At 46.6% G+C, this 16,667-nt stretch overlaps 1 protein-coding gene across 1 annotated transcript in view; it reads right to left on the reverse strand.

Annotated features, from left to right (window-relative positions):
• Nucleotides 1–16,667, reverse strand: part of AGBL1 (AGBL carboxypeptidase 1) — a 138,066-nt gene that overhangs the window by 21,825 nt on the left and 99,574 nt on the right. The window contains exon 22 of the mRNA XM_036411817.2: nucleotides 5,488–5,651. Within this exon, the coding sequence (XP_036267710.1) occupies nucleotides 5,488–5,651 (164 nt within the window). The remainder of the gene's footprint in view (nucleotides 1–5,487; nucleotides 5,652–16,667) is intronic.

Consider the following 16,667-nt stretch of genomic DNA (forward strand, 5'->3'; position numbering starts at 1 on the left):
TGTATGTTTCTTTGAACTACAGGGTAATAACTACACACAAAATAGAATAAAATCAGATGAGGGCATTTGAAAATCTCAGAATCATTACACTGGAGGAGAAAAAGCCAGAGGGAGGGGAGAACAGGAGTGCACACTATTCGATCCCATTTATGTAAAATTCTAAAAACAGAGACTAATATTTAGGGAAAGAAGGGGAATTAAAGTGTGTCTAGGTGAGCCAAGGATTACAAAGGGATTCGAGGATTTTTTTTTGGGGGGGGGGGGCGGGGGAAGGGGGGTTGGTGACAGGAACCATTGCAATTTGGATTGTGGTAGTGGTTTCATGAGTGTATGTGTATACGCCAAAAGTTGTCAAATTCCATATTTTAAGTATGGGTGGGCTCTTTAACATACATCATATCTTAATAAAACTTCAGTAAAATCAGATTTGTTTTTCATGGGCCATCTTTCATAGTTTCTCCTATAAATGTCCCTTGGTAATCTAACCACTGAGCTACGCTGGCCGGGCAAGGACACTGATGGTGTATAAGGCCACATTTCATGGCCTATGTTTTCCCCCTTGTATCAGAAACGGCTTTACGGGATTCATGTTTTTCAGACTGATGTACAATACATTTTTAAAACATGGTTTTGAGTTGGGTGACGACCTGTATTTGAATCACAGATGAGCCACACAGCAATGACTCACTCGGCTTTTATCAAACCCGCAGCATGCCGCGTCTCCCTGGCCTCATCCTTCACACAACAATTAATAATGTCTTCTCGGGGCTCGCTTTAGTTAAGAGGATGTGTGTCAAATCCTCCTATACCTCTGGGCACAGGGCATTCCATTATCATTACTCTACCTTCTCACTGTTTATTTTGTCACCCAGTGGCAAAGCACAGGGGATCTCAAAAGCCACATAACACGATGACAAATGCCACACCATCATACACATATTAGCGCTGATAGAGTTTCCATTCTCAACGCACGGAAGCAATATTGGCGCACGCCAAAGGATCTTTATTTTCCAATCCAGGCGTCTCTTGCCAATAATATATTATAGTCAGCACCTCTGTGACGACCTATCACATGTCTGACGATACTTTTCTTCTCTTACTAGGACGTGCCTGAGGAGGAGCCCACGTGGCCAAGAATAGGTGAATCACAACCACTTCCCCCTGAGGCACCCACCTCTGGGAACGCAAAAGAGTACATACTGGGATTCCCAGTAAGGCTATTTAAGGTCCCTCTTAAAGGGTCCTCTCATACCCGATTCTACTTCCCATGTTGGTGGTTAGTTTGACCTCCTTTCCGCTGTGCTCTTCCCCCTACAATCTGCAACACCCACTTCTGAACACATCCCCCTTGCGTTCCTCTGGTTTTTTTTTTTTTTTTTAGGATATTTTTAAGTATCTTTATTGATTTCAGAGAGGAAGGGAGAGGGACAGAAAGATAGAAATATCCGTGGTGAGAGACAATCATGGATAGGATGCCTCCTGCATGCCCTCTACTGGGGATGGAGCTTGCAAACTGGGTATGTGCCCTGACCAGGGAATCGAACCTGTGACCTCCTGGTTCCCAGTTCGGTGCTCAACCACTGAGCCAGGCTGGCCAGGCTCCCTCTGTGTTTCTGTTACCTGAGCACTGTTGGTTCGGCTTCTGCTCCCTCATTATCTACTCAGCAGGCACTGAGAAAACCTTTAATTTTCATTCAGTCAAATAGGTGCTTTGTGCCACTTGGGATAAGTCAACAGCCAAACCTTTTATGTCTTGAATTCAGGGTTGCAACCTTAATTCCCACGTTGGAATGGGAGGACGTGGCCTTGAGAATAAACATGGGGTATTGGAGCTGAAATGAATCTAAGAGTCTCTAATAAATCTGCCGGGCCGTTAGGTTGATTATCGATACATAGTAGCCTTTTACATAGGATTGGCAGGAGAGCAGCCATTCCTTCGGCGGAGCTGGAGGCAGAGGCAGAAGATCCTCAGTGTTGGCGGGAAATGGGTGCATTACGTAGCCCCACCCAGCAAGCCATTTCAACTCCGTGAGCTCCCGTGGAATGGCTTATGAACTAGGAATTGCTGTCAGTTTCAAGGAAACATTTTGGAAACAGCACATGCAATCTGAAAAAAAATGCACTTTCTGCCCTAGCTGGTTTAGCTCAGTAGAGAGAGCATTGGCCTGTGGACTGAAAGGTCTTATGCCTGGTTTGCAGGCTCAAGCCAATCCATGATTCTCTCTCATCATTGATTTATCTCTCTTTCTCTGCCTCTCCCTTCCTCTCTGAAATTAATCATTATATCTAATAAGGAGGTAATATGCTAATTGACCACCATGCCCTCACAAAGATGGTGGCACCCACACCCAATAAGGAGAGAATATGCTGAATGACTGCCACACCATCTAAAATGGCAGCACTCATAACCACAAGATGGCAGTGCCCAGTCCCCTCAGCCCCGCAGCCGCCCAGAGCCAGCCAGAGGTGCAGGCAAGCCTCTGATGGTGGCTGCCCAGCCACCCAGGGTCGCCCGAGGTTCAGGTAGCAGGGCCAGCAGAGGCTTGCGCTGCCGGCAGTGGCAGCAGCAGAGGTGTGATGGGGGCATCACCTTCCCCTGATTGCCAGGTGGCCTCCCTCCGCTGAGGGCTCCCAGACTGTGAGAGGGGACAGGTCGGGTTGAGGGACTCCCCCTCCAGTGCATGAAGTTTCACGCACTGGGCCTCTAGTGTATATATATAAAAAGAAAATGCACTTTAGCCGCTCTCCATTGGCAATGTCTTTCATCTCGCACGTTTGAAGTCTCATCTCTAAGGGTTCGGATATATTTATTCCATGCAGATGTACATGCAACCTATGATGCTACACATTCATCTTCCCTTAACAGTATTAAAACAACCAAGGGATATTTCCGGAATTTAAAACTAATACACAAATACACTCAGACATAAGATTAGCTTGGGATTATACACCAAATGCCCCCCATCTCTGTCCCTGTGGCAGCATATTGCTAAAGTCCAGGTCAGCATGTGTGCGACATTAATTATCCTGCTTTTGTTTTCATCCATTCGTTGAAAGGCTGAATGTCATAAAGGATAAGAACCTGAGTCTTAGAGTTAGAATGGGATTCAAGAGCCGGCTGCCTCTTATAAGAGTCATGACGTTTGGCAAACATCTCAGCCTCCATAAAACTTAATCCCCTTGTTTGTAAGAGGCGACACTAAAAACAGCATCTCCTTAGCACCATTATTTATACGATTAAGTGAGATAATACTCATAAAACCCCTAGCACAGCAGCTGGTGTATGGGGAAGCTCTAAAGAATGTTTCTCTTATTATAATCTTACTAGGGGCCTGGTGCACCATTTGCATGGATTTGTGCAAATCCAGTGGGGTCTCTCAGCCTGGCCTTCGGGGATTGGGCCGAAACCAGCGCTCCAACATCCCCCGAGGGGTCCCCAATTGTGAGAGTGCGGTTCCCAGGTGACACACCCCAGAATCAGGCTCCCTCCTCTCTACACCCAAGAATCACAGCTGCCCAAGTTGCTGCAACTTGGCAGCTCCAGCGCTGAGCTTCTGCCCCCTGGTGGTCAGTGCACATTATAGCTACTGGTCAGAGCATCATGATGGTCAATGCCCCCTGGTGGCCATTGCACCTCATAGTTACCAGCTGGTTGTCCAGTCAGCCAGCTGCTTATGCTTTTATATATATAGATAGACATGTATATGAACATGCTCTTTATTTCCAGTTTCATGGTAGTCTAGGAGATTAATTAACAATGTTCTTTTTTTTATTGCTGCTAGAAATTTGGGTTGTGTGAATTTATTTGGGGATACATGCCTCGTTGCCCTAAATACCTACATATTAAATATTGCTTTTCTGCTACGTTTATTTTCTTGAGGGATAGTCCAGCTGGAAGCGCAGGATGAAATGGGAGCTTTTTTATGGACCTTCTTGCACGCTGCCAGATTCCCCTCCAGAGGAAAGTAAACCAATTTACAGAGAGCTGTGTGACATTATTAAACTCTTTCCTCACAGACACACTAGCTCTGGTTTTTCATTATTTTTCATACAGTTATTGGAGAAAAATCAGCATAAAATCAGACCTAAAACACTCAAATTTGCCTTTCTGTAATGACTACCGATTCAATTTGGATGTATATGGGGAAACTCTGTCTTCACAATTTTTCTGAGAACTTAAAACTGCTCTAAAAAATAAAGTCCATTAAGAGAAAAAAATGCTTAGAAGGAAGCGACAAAGAACGACTATAATTATGGTTAAAGGGGAAGGAAGGAAGGAAGGAAGGAAGGAAGGAAGGAAGGAAGGAAGGAAGGAAGGAAGGAAGGGGGAAGGAAGGAAGGAAAGAAGGAAGGAAGGAAGGAAGAATAAAAGAAAAAAAAGAGAGGTAGCAACATCAATGGAGAGAGAATCATAGATCAGCTGCCTCCTGAACGCTCCCTACTGGAGATGGAGCCCAAAATCCAGGCATGTGCCCTTGGCTGGAATCAAACACAGTACCCTTCAGTCTCCAGGCCAATACTCTATCCACTGAGCCAAACCGGCTAGGACTCTCCATTTTTTCTTTTTGCCAAGTAAAGGATGACACCAAATGATACCCATACATACATAAACATAACTGGCATACAGTAGGTTCTGGGGTTATGTCGGAGACCCATTACTACAGCTACGTGACACGGTTTTCACCGTACGTGGGAACCCACCTACATAGCACCTATGTCCCTCACATGGAGCACAGACACAGCGGTCATGAAGTGAAACAGTAAAAAAAATTAAAAGATAATCCCTGACCTTTACTTGTGGTAAATAAATGATAAAAAACATAAAGCACCTGTGTGCATATGGCAAAGTGACAGAACTTATTTTTTTATTTAAAAAAATGGGAGATGGTGGCGTAACCACGAAACAACATACATCGAGTCTGATGTAACCGAGGACTGCCTATACTTATATATATAAAAAGCTAGCGTCTGTGATGACCAGGATGACCAAATGATCGATCACCATGAGATGCATTGAGTACCTCTTGGTCCCTCCCCCTGAGCTCACAGGCTCTGATCACAGCAAGGTGGGCAATGGGTATGCAGGGCAGCGGGTGGGTGGGCGGGGCTCTGAGCAGCAGCGGGCTACTTCACGATTTTGCGCACTGGGCCTCTAGTATAAACAGAAGCCCCATCCTCTCACCATCAGCACAATGTGTTCCCAATGCATGTCTGCACATACAAATAGCCAACAAAGTACAAATGCATCTGCATCGGCTGTGTGCGCGTACACAGTCTTTCCTGTGTTTCCGGCAGGAAGTGAGAATACCAGGGTAGTGGCCGAAGTGAAGAACCGCAACCTTACCTTCATCTGGCGGCTCCTCCAGATCTGTTCTCTGTCAAAGACCTCTACGTCTGCTGGGTTTTGCTTTCTGAGACCCCACCCAACCCGCCACCCCACGGAAATACAGAAGTACCCGTCCCACCACACCCCTGCGAGCAGCCTACCTGCGCAGCTGCTGGTCCAGAGCCCCGTCCTGGGTGTTCAGCAGGGAAGCCGCGCGGGCCAGGAGCTGCCGGCTGCAGCTGGCGGACTTGAGCTCCAACAGGAGGAGGCCCAGGCAGAACATGGCGCCCATCTCCTCCAGCTCCCGGGTCCCCAACTGCAGGCCCTGCAGGGAGGGAAAGGCCGACAGTGAGCAGGCTGAGCGAGGGCCATCGGAGATGGGGAGGGAGGCCTCCTGGACGGGGATGGGGAGGGAACGGTATTTCTCGGGCATAGTTCGTGGGTTTTGTCTGTGTGCTTTGTGGATGGATGGATGGATCTTGAGCTGCATTACCTGGACACCTGGGTTACACAAAAGTACCCTGGAGGCAGAAGGGCAGGTCAGGGTGCAAAAGACCCACACACACACCAAGGTCAAAGCAGCAGAGTTTAGGAACAGTTCATTGCCTAGCAGGCATGACTCAGTGGCTAGAGCATCCACCTAGGAACCAGGAGGCCATGGTTTGATTCCCAGTCAGGGCCCATGCCCAGGCTGCAGACTCCATCCCCATCCAGTAGGGGCGTGCAAGAGGCAATCAATCAATGATTTTCATCATTGATGTTTCTATGTCTCCCTCTCAGAAATCAATAGAAATATATTTAAAAATAAAAAAAGAGGAGCTTACTGCTTCCCTGGCCAACATTTGCCAAAGGGTCGCAGGTTTGATTCCTGGTCAAGGTTCAATTCCCAGTCCCCAGGTTAGGGCATATGTGGGAAGCAACCAGTCAATGTACCTCTCTCTCTCTCTCTCTCTCTCTCTCTCTCTCTCTCTCTCTCAACCTCTCTTATTCTTTCTCTCTCCCTTCCTCCCTCTCTAAAAATCAATGGAAAAAATATCCTTGGGTGAGGATTTTAAAAAAATAAAAGATTTCACTGCTGAAACCAAAGTTTGTGAACAGTCTTACTAAGAAATACCTTTTTTTTTTTTATCCTTCCACACAGTTATCAACCAAGGGACAAGAATGAGGGAGGATCCTTCAATCCCAGGGCTGCCACTTCATGCCTTGCCTTGGAGGGTAAGTGATCTGACCTATCAGCACCTCCATGTTCCCATTTGTATAATGGGACTAATGATGACAATTATAATAATACTCCCTATCTCATGGAACTGCTGAGGTCATTCAGTGAGTTTGTAATAGGTAATAAACTCAGATTATAACGTGGCCCATAGCGCATCATCCAAGTGGTCATTATTATCACCAATAACAGCAAATACTTATTGACAAGTAGCCAAAATAATAGTTGATACACACAGTCTTCCTTAAAACCACGGCCAAAACTAGGGCCTGTTCTCACGACTGTCATTTGTCATTTCTTGACAAGTCTCAAACAATTCAATAAGGAAAAAAAAAAGAGTCACAAATATTAGGAAAATAAATCACATGATCATTATTTGAGGACTGATTATGGACTAAGACCAAAGAAATGAAGCAAAACAGAAACTCCATTAGATATAAGGCAAGGACTGAGTAAGTAGACAAGTTACAAATTAAATATCCCCCAAAATCAATTTTCTTTCTATAAACCTGCAAAGTAAATTATTAAGGATAATAAAAATTCCATTCACAGAGCAGCATGGCTACACAGTATCTAGGAATGGAATTTAATAGTAAATACCCCAAAGGCTGTATGATGAACCCCGGGAGTTTACCAACGGATAACAAGGGAAATTTAAATAAATGAAGAAATGGGCTGAATTCTGAGAAAGCAAGGCCCAACTCCATGTAATATCTATTCTCCTTATGTGAGTCTATCAAAGCATAGGAAATCAAAACGCCACTGGGCCAATTTCAGACTTGGCAAATGAATTCCACTTTAGAAGACCCCATTGCAAACACACCCAGTAATATTCTCAGAATAAAGAGTTAAAAAAAAAAATTTTTTTTAATATCCTGGCTGGCATTGCTCAGTGCTTGAGCATCAACCTATGTACCAGGAGGTCACAGTTCAATTCATGCCCGGGCTGTGGGCTCGATACCAAGCGGGGGCGTGCAGGAGGCAGTTGATCGATGATTCGCTCTCACCATTGATGTTTCTTTCTCTCCCTCTCTCTCTCCCTCTCTCTTTGAAATCAATAAAAAACTAAGTTTTTAATCCTCACTTGAGGATATTTTTCCATTGATTTTTATAGAGAATGGATGAGAGGGAAAGACAGAGATGAATATTGATGTGAGAGAAACACATCAACTGTTTGCTTCCTGCATTGTTTCCCACCTATGGACCAGTGATGAGAGACAATCATGGATCAGCTGCCTCCTCCACGCCCCCTACTGGGGATGGAGCCTGAAACCCAGGCACGTGTCCTGGATCAGGAATCGAACCCTGGCCTCCTGGTTCCTGGGTCAGCACTCAACCACAGAGCCACACGGACCGGGCCAAGTTAGAGCACTTATTTCTGCAAGACACTATTCCCCAGGGCAGTGGTCGGCAAACCACGGCTCGAGAGCCACATGTGGCTCTTTGGCCCCTTGAGTGTACCGCAATCAGATTGAGGACGTTTTATAGCAAAGGCCAGCTTAGAAGTACCATAATTAATAACAATGCACCTACCTATACAGTTTCAAGTTTAAAAAATGTGGCTCTCCAAAGAAATGTTAATCATTGTACTGTTGCTATTTGGCTCTGTTGACTGATGAGTTTGCCGACCATTGGCCCAGGAATCTGAAAAAGCCCCCTGCACTTAGCAAGGACACCAAGTCTCTCTCTGGCATGTTTATATCCTGCCCTCAGTCACTTTCCCAACCTGTGGGATAATAGATTTCCGCTCCCACCATCACCCTTAATCGATAGGTGTGTGTGTACACACACACACACACACACACACACACAGCACTGTCTGCATCTTGTAGCCTTCCACAGGCCCCCAACGCCTGCCCGAGGCTGGGTATAAATAAATCGACAGCCTGGTTTCCCATCAGAGAACGCGGCTTTCGAATACTAATCAGGAGCACCAGCGAAGGGAGGACAGCCCCTGTCGGGCAGCAGCAGAAACCCCGCGCGTGCTGGGGCCAGGAAACCAATTAGCCAGAAGCAACTCGGTTGGCCTTTGGGGCTTGTGCACCCGGCTGTGTCCTAGTTCAGCGTCTCCTTTTCTGAGACGATGGGAGGGAGGGGCACGGGGGGCGGGGGGGCAGCGACGGCCGCTTAGGCTGCAGACTGCGATGGAGAAAGGAGCGTATTAGCCAAAGAAATGAAACTGACAGCTCAGCTGGCACGGCTCCTAGGAACCGGAGGTCACGGTTTGGTTCCCAGTCTGGGCACAGGCCCGGTGGCACGGTGGGCTCGATCCCCAGGAAGGGGTGTGCAGGAGGCAGCCGGTCCATGGTTCTCGTCATTGATGTTTCTATTTCTCTCCCTATCTCTCTGAAATCAATAACCATCTGGAAACTAATAAATGAGAAGGTGAGGGTGTGAGAAGCAATCGGTGTGAAAGAAATAAAGGACAGAGAACCAACATGGTGGAGATAGAAGAGAGAGCTGGGAGGATAAACTTAAAAAAACAAAGGCATAAGGGAGGGAGGGGAAAAACCAAAAGTCAGCAAACTGCAGCTTTCAAGCCACATGTGGCTCTTTGGCCCCTTGAGTTTTTAACAAAAGCCAGCTTAGGAGGACCCTAATTAAGTTAATAACAAGGTACCTACCTATATAGTTTAAGTTTTTAAAAAATGGCTCTCAAAAGAAATTTCAATCCTTGTACTCTTGGACTGAAAACTTCTTCTAATGCCACTTCTTCAAAACAGACTCGCCCAGGCCGGGGTATTTTGTGGAAGAGCCACATTTAAGGGACCAAAGAGCCGCATGTGGCTTGAAAGCCACAGTTTTCTGACCACAGTCCTAGGAACACATGTGAGTCCTTATGTAAAAGTTTTTTAAAAAAACCTACTGCGATGTACTCTATACAGCTTTGCTCAGGGTCTGGGACTCATGACTATCATCTCTATTTCTTTTTAAAAACATATATTGTATTTTATTGAATTCAGAGAGGAAGGGGAAGGGAGAGAAACATCCATGATGAGATTAAGAGAGGCTCATGGATCAGCTGCCTCCTGCACGCCCCCTACTGGGGGTGGAGCCCACAACCTGGGCATGTGCCCTGACTGGGAATCAAACCGTGACCTCCTGATTCTTAGGTCAACACTCAACCACTGAGCCACACAGGCCGGCCTCTGGCCTCATCCACGTGTAACACTATCTCTGGCAAAGACACTGTTCTCAGCATCGCGTGTATGGCTCACCTGGAGACCACCAGGACCCACAAAGGCCTTTCTGTAGCTTCTCAACTGTGACCCCAAAGAAACCTGGGCCTCTCCACCAGACCGACAAAAAGTGGAACCCTCTGAGGTCTGTCTGATGAGATGCATTTTTTAACACAATCATCTTAACGCCTATTAACATGAGAAGGACTTAAAAGGGATACAGGATATCCAGGAGACAGAATCATGAAAACACTCGAGTGAGTAATATTAGAATCTCCTCCTCCTCAGCAGCAAGCCAATTTGGAGATTGGAAGCCAGAAGTGGTCGGGGATTTACAAACTAAGGACAGGGTTTCCTTCTCCCTCTCAAGAATCACTGCTCGGCCAATGAACTGTGAAGCCAATAAAACCCCCACACCAGACTCTCCGGGATTTGTGCTTGGCAGAGAGCAGCGGGGTGAGACTGGCCGTGGGCGACAGAAAATCAGCCGAGACGCACAGCATATTCAGACTCCGGAGGCCTGAGCGACGCGGTGCTCGGGCAGAAGAATCTAGAATGCTGATACCACGCTGCCAGCCAATTTGTGATTTGACTTCACTTATTGGAGCGCAACAAATTAAACTGTGCAGGTATCTCACCTTACAGTTTTAATTCAGGTGTTGTTTTCCCTTTGCCCTTTTAATTTAATGTTCCTAACTCTATCCCTCTCCCCTCCTCTCTGTAAAAAGTCAATAAAATATATTTTTTTTAAATAAAATTAAAAAGATGCTAGACATGATACAGGGCAAACGCAGATGGGACTCACCTCTGCCCTTAGAGGTAAGGTCGCAGGTACCTACAGGAGTTAGTGATTGCACCTGCAAGGAGCTCCCACACAGAGCCAGGGGCTGATTGGATTAAGCACACGCCCCCTGGTCCTAGGCCTCCTTTAGCAATAAGCAATGTTGTCATGGAAATCACACTGAAAGAGATTTCCTTCCACCACGAAAACTTAAGAAGTCAGAGATCCTATGTATTATTGAAGAAATGATAAGGAAACTTTCACCTTGATTACTTACAAACACCAGAATCCCACGCTGGAAATAGAGGCAAGACCAGTAACCAGGGCTAGAGGCAGTGAGGGAGCCCACAGTGACTGAATCCAATTTAGTGGGACACAAACCAGCAAGAATCCCCCAAATTAGAGATCGCCTAAATATTCTACATTCTGACTCAAGATACAGTGAGAGTAGAAATTTCAAAACCAGCTTCGTAAGCTCGAACCATAGGAATGAAAGACTGCCAGTAACAGCCTAGGAGCCAGAGAGTAAACCCATCATAAAAAAGAAACTATCTTAAATGAGAACATTGCAAATTCACGTCATGATTGTAAGCATACCTACATTCAGATTCTTAATACCTTTTTATTAATTAGTAATATGTTTTCAATTACCAAGAATTTAGAAAAACACAATAAAAGCACACTCCAGGTAAGCAGGAGAGAATGACAAAAATGTAGCAAAAATTAATTACTGGGAAAAAATGTGTGAACCCGCCGAGGAGTAAATCTAAGAATTAGTTCTAAAAAAAAAAAAAAAAAAAAAAAAAAAAAAAAAACCACAGACAGAAACCAAGAATTTTTAAGAAGTCTTACAAATCTAATGAAGAAAAAGAGAACAATCAGAAACAATATAGGAAAAACTTCTCTTATAATACATAAGTCAAATTAAACTCTTGATATCATTATTTTGATTCAACAAGAGCACCAAGAATATGGTAATAAAGAGGCACACAGGTAGGCGATTAAAAATATAAGAACATCATCCAAAATGTTTGGCTATCATATTTTAAAATCAAGACAAAATGGATAATAGTACCCTTGGAAAGGTATAAGTTATGGGTAGGGGCTGGGAGCAGGAGGGGAAAGGGGGGGGGGGGAGAGAAATAGCAGATATCTATAATACTATTAACAATAAATATTATATATATAAAAGACAGCCTAAACCGATTTGGCTCAGTGGATAGAGCATCAGCCTGCAGACTGAAAGGTCCCAGGTTCAATTCCGGCCAAGGGCATGTACCTTGGTTGCGGGCACATCCCCAGTGGGGGGGGGGTGTGCAGGAGGCAGCTGATCAATGTTTCTCTCTCATCCATGTTTCTAACTCTCTATCCCTCTCTCTTCCTCTCTGTAAAAAATCAATTATATATATATTTTTAATTATTATTATTTTTTTAATCAATAGAATATATATTTTAAAAACCCCAAAACAATCCCACTAGGCACTGAGGATGTCAGGGGTGGGTCCCCTCGGGCACCCTGACCTTCTCACGTACCTGTCGGCAGGGGGTCCCCTGGCCTTGGCCCCTCAGCAGTGTCTCCCGGCTTTTCGGCGCCAGCCATCGCATCTGCTCTCCTTTGGTCCGGGCCTGTCCCCCCGAACCTGGGTGACGGCCCTTTGCGTTCCCTAAGGAGCCTGGTGTCTCTCAGTTACATCCCGAGGGGCCTGGCCGACGTCCCGAAAAACCTCCAGGCTTTCCAGTCCATTTCCTGTCCATGTCTCTCCCGTCTTAGTCCTCCTGGCGCTCCGGGGCCATAACCCTTGCAGTCTGAGGTGCCCCGAGCCGGTGTGGCTCAGTGGATAGAGCGTCGGCCGGCGGAGACTGGGGGGGTGTCTCGGGTTCGATGCCGCAGGGACCACGATCGCAGGCCCCATCCCGGGCCCAGGGCCCCATGCAGGACATCGGTATGTCTCTCTGTCTTTCCCTTCCTCTCCCACGCTTTTATCCTCGGGTGAGGATGAAACACACACAGCACCAAGGTCTTCCTCCTCCTCCACCATCCCGCGGGGGGGAAGGAAAGCTCCTGAAGGGCCGTCCTCACCGGTGGCCTCGGCCACCTCAGCACTTTCTCTCGCGTTTCTTCCCGGGACGCGTGCCCCCCGGCTTCTCTCGGGCCTACCTGAACCGCCGGCGCCCCCATTCTCGCACTCTGGGGGCCGCTAGGAAGGAAAGGAAGGGCTCCGCGACCGAGACCACCTCCGCACGGAGAGCGGGTAACTGACCTGACATCTAACATGGCGGCCGAGCGTCCGACGCCTTGGCGTGCGCAGCGTGGATGACGTAGCGTGGACACGCAGAAAGGCGCAGTCACGTCCCAGCTCTCGCGAGATTTCACCCCCCCACCACCACCACTAGGCAAGGCAGGTGATGCCATTAATGAGTTCTCCCCGAGTCCCAGCGAAATACCTACACGTTTTGAATGGGCCTAATGTTGGTGTTGATGCTTATGTATTCATTTTTTAAAACTATTTTTTTTTTTTGTTGATATCAGAGAGGAAGGGAAAGGGGGAGAGAGAGAGAAACATCCATGATGAGAGAGACCGCCATGGATCAGCTGCCTCCTGCACACCCCTTACTAGGGATCAAACACGCAACCCCGGGCATGTGCCCTGACCAGGGAATCCAACCATGACCTTCTGGTTCCTACCTAGGTCGATGCTCAGCCACTGAGCCACCCCAGCTGGGCCAATATGAACTTTTTAAAATATATATATAATTTTATTGATTATATATATAATATATAATATATATTTTATATATATATATATATATATATATATATATATATAGAGAGAGAGAGAGAGAGAGAGAGAGAGAGAGAGAGAGAATATCAGTGATCAGCTGCTTCTTGCACATCCCCCACTGGGGATGTGCCCGCAACCAAGGTACATGCCCTTGACCGGAATCGAACCTGATACCCTCCAGTCCACAGACCGACTCTCTATCCACTGAACCAAACCAGTTTCGGCCCAATATGAACTTTTTAACACCTTCTGCAAATTTAAAACCAGGCCTCAACAAGGGACTTAGCAAAACCAACATCTTCACGTCGCTGGCAATTTCTATATTGATGTCAGGCAGGGATCGGGGACATCAAACGTTTGAAAACGCAGAATGGCTTGAAACAGAAACTCTGCTAGCGTCCCATCCCCCCTGTTCGCTCCATCCACTCCAAACAGGTTTCCCCCCCCCCCCGACGTGGAAGTTAATGCGTTGTGTCCGAACCGCATCAAAGGGTGCTTTTTAGCTGCTACGCACACGTGTGCCACAAACCCACAGGGGGGGAAAAACAGGATTTAATAAGAAAGAGACACAAGAAATCAAAAGGCAAATCATGCTGACTTCTTAAAGAAAGACTTAAAGGGAGACGGGAGGTTCTTTCTTCGGCTCGTTAAGTGGGTCACCAACAAGACACAAATCCTGCAACGTCCCATGTGTCACGAAATGGACTTTCCTTTGAAAGGAGAGGCGGCTCGCGGCTCCGAGTTGAAAGCATGGCAGTGGCTTCCTTTCAAGCAATGCTGTTCGCTGTCCTCCACCACTGCATCTGCTCGTCGACATAAACGTATGATCGCCCTAAGGGGATAGACCATGGGCCTGTGGACTGAAGGGTCCCAGGTTCGTTTCCAGCCAAGGGCATGAACGTGGTTGCGGGCACATCCCCAGTAGGGGGTGTGCAGGAGGCAGCTGATCAATGTTTCAACGCATTCAAAAGCGAGACACTCCCTACATTTTCGGCTGAGGCCTGCAGGGTTGACCCCACGCCTCTGGGTTTTGTATTCTTGGCAACGAGGGTTCCTGCGTCCAAACATCTGACAGGAACTATATATAGTTTTAAAGATTTGATTGATTTCGGAGAGAGGAAGGGAGAGGGAGAGAGAGAAACATGGATGCCAGAGAGAGAATCATGCATCGGCTGCCTCCTGTACACCTCTTACTGGGGATAAAGCTCATCCCCTGAGTGGGTGCCCTGGGTGGGAATTGAACCCTGGCCCTCTGATTCATGGTCAACACTCAACCCCACTGGCTGGGCTTACAGGAACTATTCATTGTTGGTTTGTCACACGGTAATAACATGGATCTGCTGCAGTCCATCCAGAGTGGGGTTTTCTTCTTTGTTTGTTTGTTTTTAAATATATTTTCTTGATTTTTTACAGAGAGGAAGGGAGAGGGATAGAGAGTGAGAAACATCGATGAGAGAGAAACATAGATCAGCTGCCTCCTGCACACCCCCTTCCCACTGGGGATGAGCCCGCAACCAAGGCACATGCCCCTGACCAGAATGGAACCTGGGACCCTCCAGTCCGCAGGCCAACGCTCTATCCACTGAGCCAAACCGGTTTTGGCCATCCGGAGTGCTAAATGCCCAGCCGGTTTGGCTCCGTGGACGAAGGCTGTGCCAGTAAGCACGTCAAAGCCCTCAATATTGTCTCAGGCACCTCGTACTTGAGTGATTTCTTTCTTCTTTCCAACAAGCGCCCGTAGCCCTCGCCAATTATTCATATTAAGTTCCTCTTTTGATGTTCTGCCCGGGATTACATTTTGCTAAGATCTTTTTTAGACACAAATTGGCCATGTAACATAATAACGGCTTGTCCCGGCTTTCGCGACACCTGAAAATTCCATCAACAGGAGGCCACGTGGTGTGTCGTGAAGGAGCACGGATTTAGTGCGCGGGTTCTAGTTAGAGCACGGCTTACATTCTGATCCCGCCACAGGCTGGCTGTATCGCAGTTGGAATGCCCCTTGCATGTTTCCCCATCTTGCTTTTTGGTTTTTTTTTAATGTATTTTTTTATTGATTTCAGAGAAGAAGAGAGAAATAGAAAGAGAAAAACATCAATGATGAGAGAGAATCGTGGATGGGCTGCCTCCTGCACGCCCCCTTCTGGGAATCGAGCCCATGATCCAGGCATGTGCCCTGACCGGGAATCGAACCTGTGACCTTCTAGTTCCTAAGTCGATGCTCAACCATGGAGCCACCCTGTCCTGGGCCCATCTTGTTTTTCACATCAGTAGGCTGGGTATGAGAATAACTTAGGGCAGTGGTCGGCAAACGCATTAGTCCACAGAACCAAGTATCAATGGTACAATGATTGACATTTCTTTTGAGAGCCACACTGTTTAAACTTAAACTTCTTCTAGCGCCACTTCTTCAACATAGACTTGCCCAGGCTGTGGTATTTTGTGGGAGAGTCACACTCAAGAGGCCAAAGAGCTGCATGTGGCTCGAGAGCCGCAGTTTGCCGATCATTGACTTAGGGAGATGACAGTGAAGATGAGGAGGGAGTCGTGTTTTGTGTCAGACTCTGTGCTAAATGCTTTATAAACATATGCTCGGAAAGGTACACTCATCACCACCAACCCCTTTCCGATGACTCCGCGAAAGTTTTTTTTTAAAGAATAAATAATTCACCTAAAACACAGTCGATAAATGACGGGAAGTCGCTCACAAAAATGCTAAAGGCTGCCCGGCTGGCATGGCTCACTGGTTGAGGGTTGACCTAGGAACCAGGAGGTCACGGTTCAATTCCCGATCAGGGCACAGGCCCAGATTGTGGGCTGGATCCCCAGTGTGAAGCTTGCAAGAGGCAGCCAATCCATAATTCTCTCTCATCATTGATGTTTCTCTCTCTCTCTCTCTCTCTCTCTATCTATCTATCTATCTCTCTGAAATCATTAAAATAGATATTTTTTAAAAAGAATGAAGAACAAATTTGACCCAATAGATGGACTTTGCAATGTGCTTTGAGTTTTCAATATAATAGCCCTAGTCCCAAACTTCAGCTTAACACAAAGTACAGCCCCCTAATCCACAGGTTGTCTAGTTAATAGCATGATTATACATTTAAATGAAAATATCTAATGCCTGCCTCTTAACCACAGGGTTCAATGTCTTCTGAAAAAAAAAAAAAAAAAAAAAAGAGTCTCTTCTCATTTGCATTCAGGGAGCACGGACACACACAGAGGGAATTGCTGCTTAGTTTTAAAAATAGAAATCTTGGAAGCTGCTCCAGTGGAGAGCAGCCATGGCAGAGAATCTTAAAACACCGACTGGAATCCGGCCGGCATAGCTCAGTGGTTGAGCATTGAACACCTTATGAACCAGGAAGTCAAGGAAGGGACT

Source organism: Pipistrellus kuhlii, unplaced genomic scaffold (genome assembly GCF_014108245.1).
Source record: "Pipistrellus kuhlii isolate mPipKuh1 unplaced genomic scaffold, mPipKuh1.p scaffold_m20_p_42, whole genome shotgun sequence".
In the NCBI taxonomy this organism is placed as follows: Eukaryota; Metazoa; Chordata; class Mammalia; order Chiroptera; family Vespertilionidae; genus Pipistrellus; species Pipistrellus kuhlii.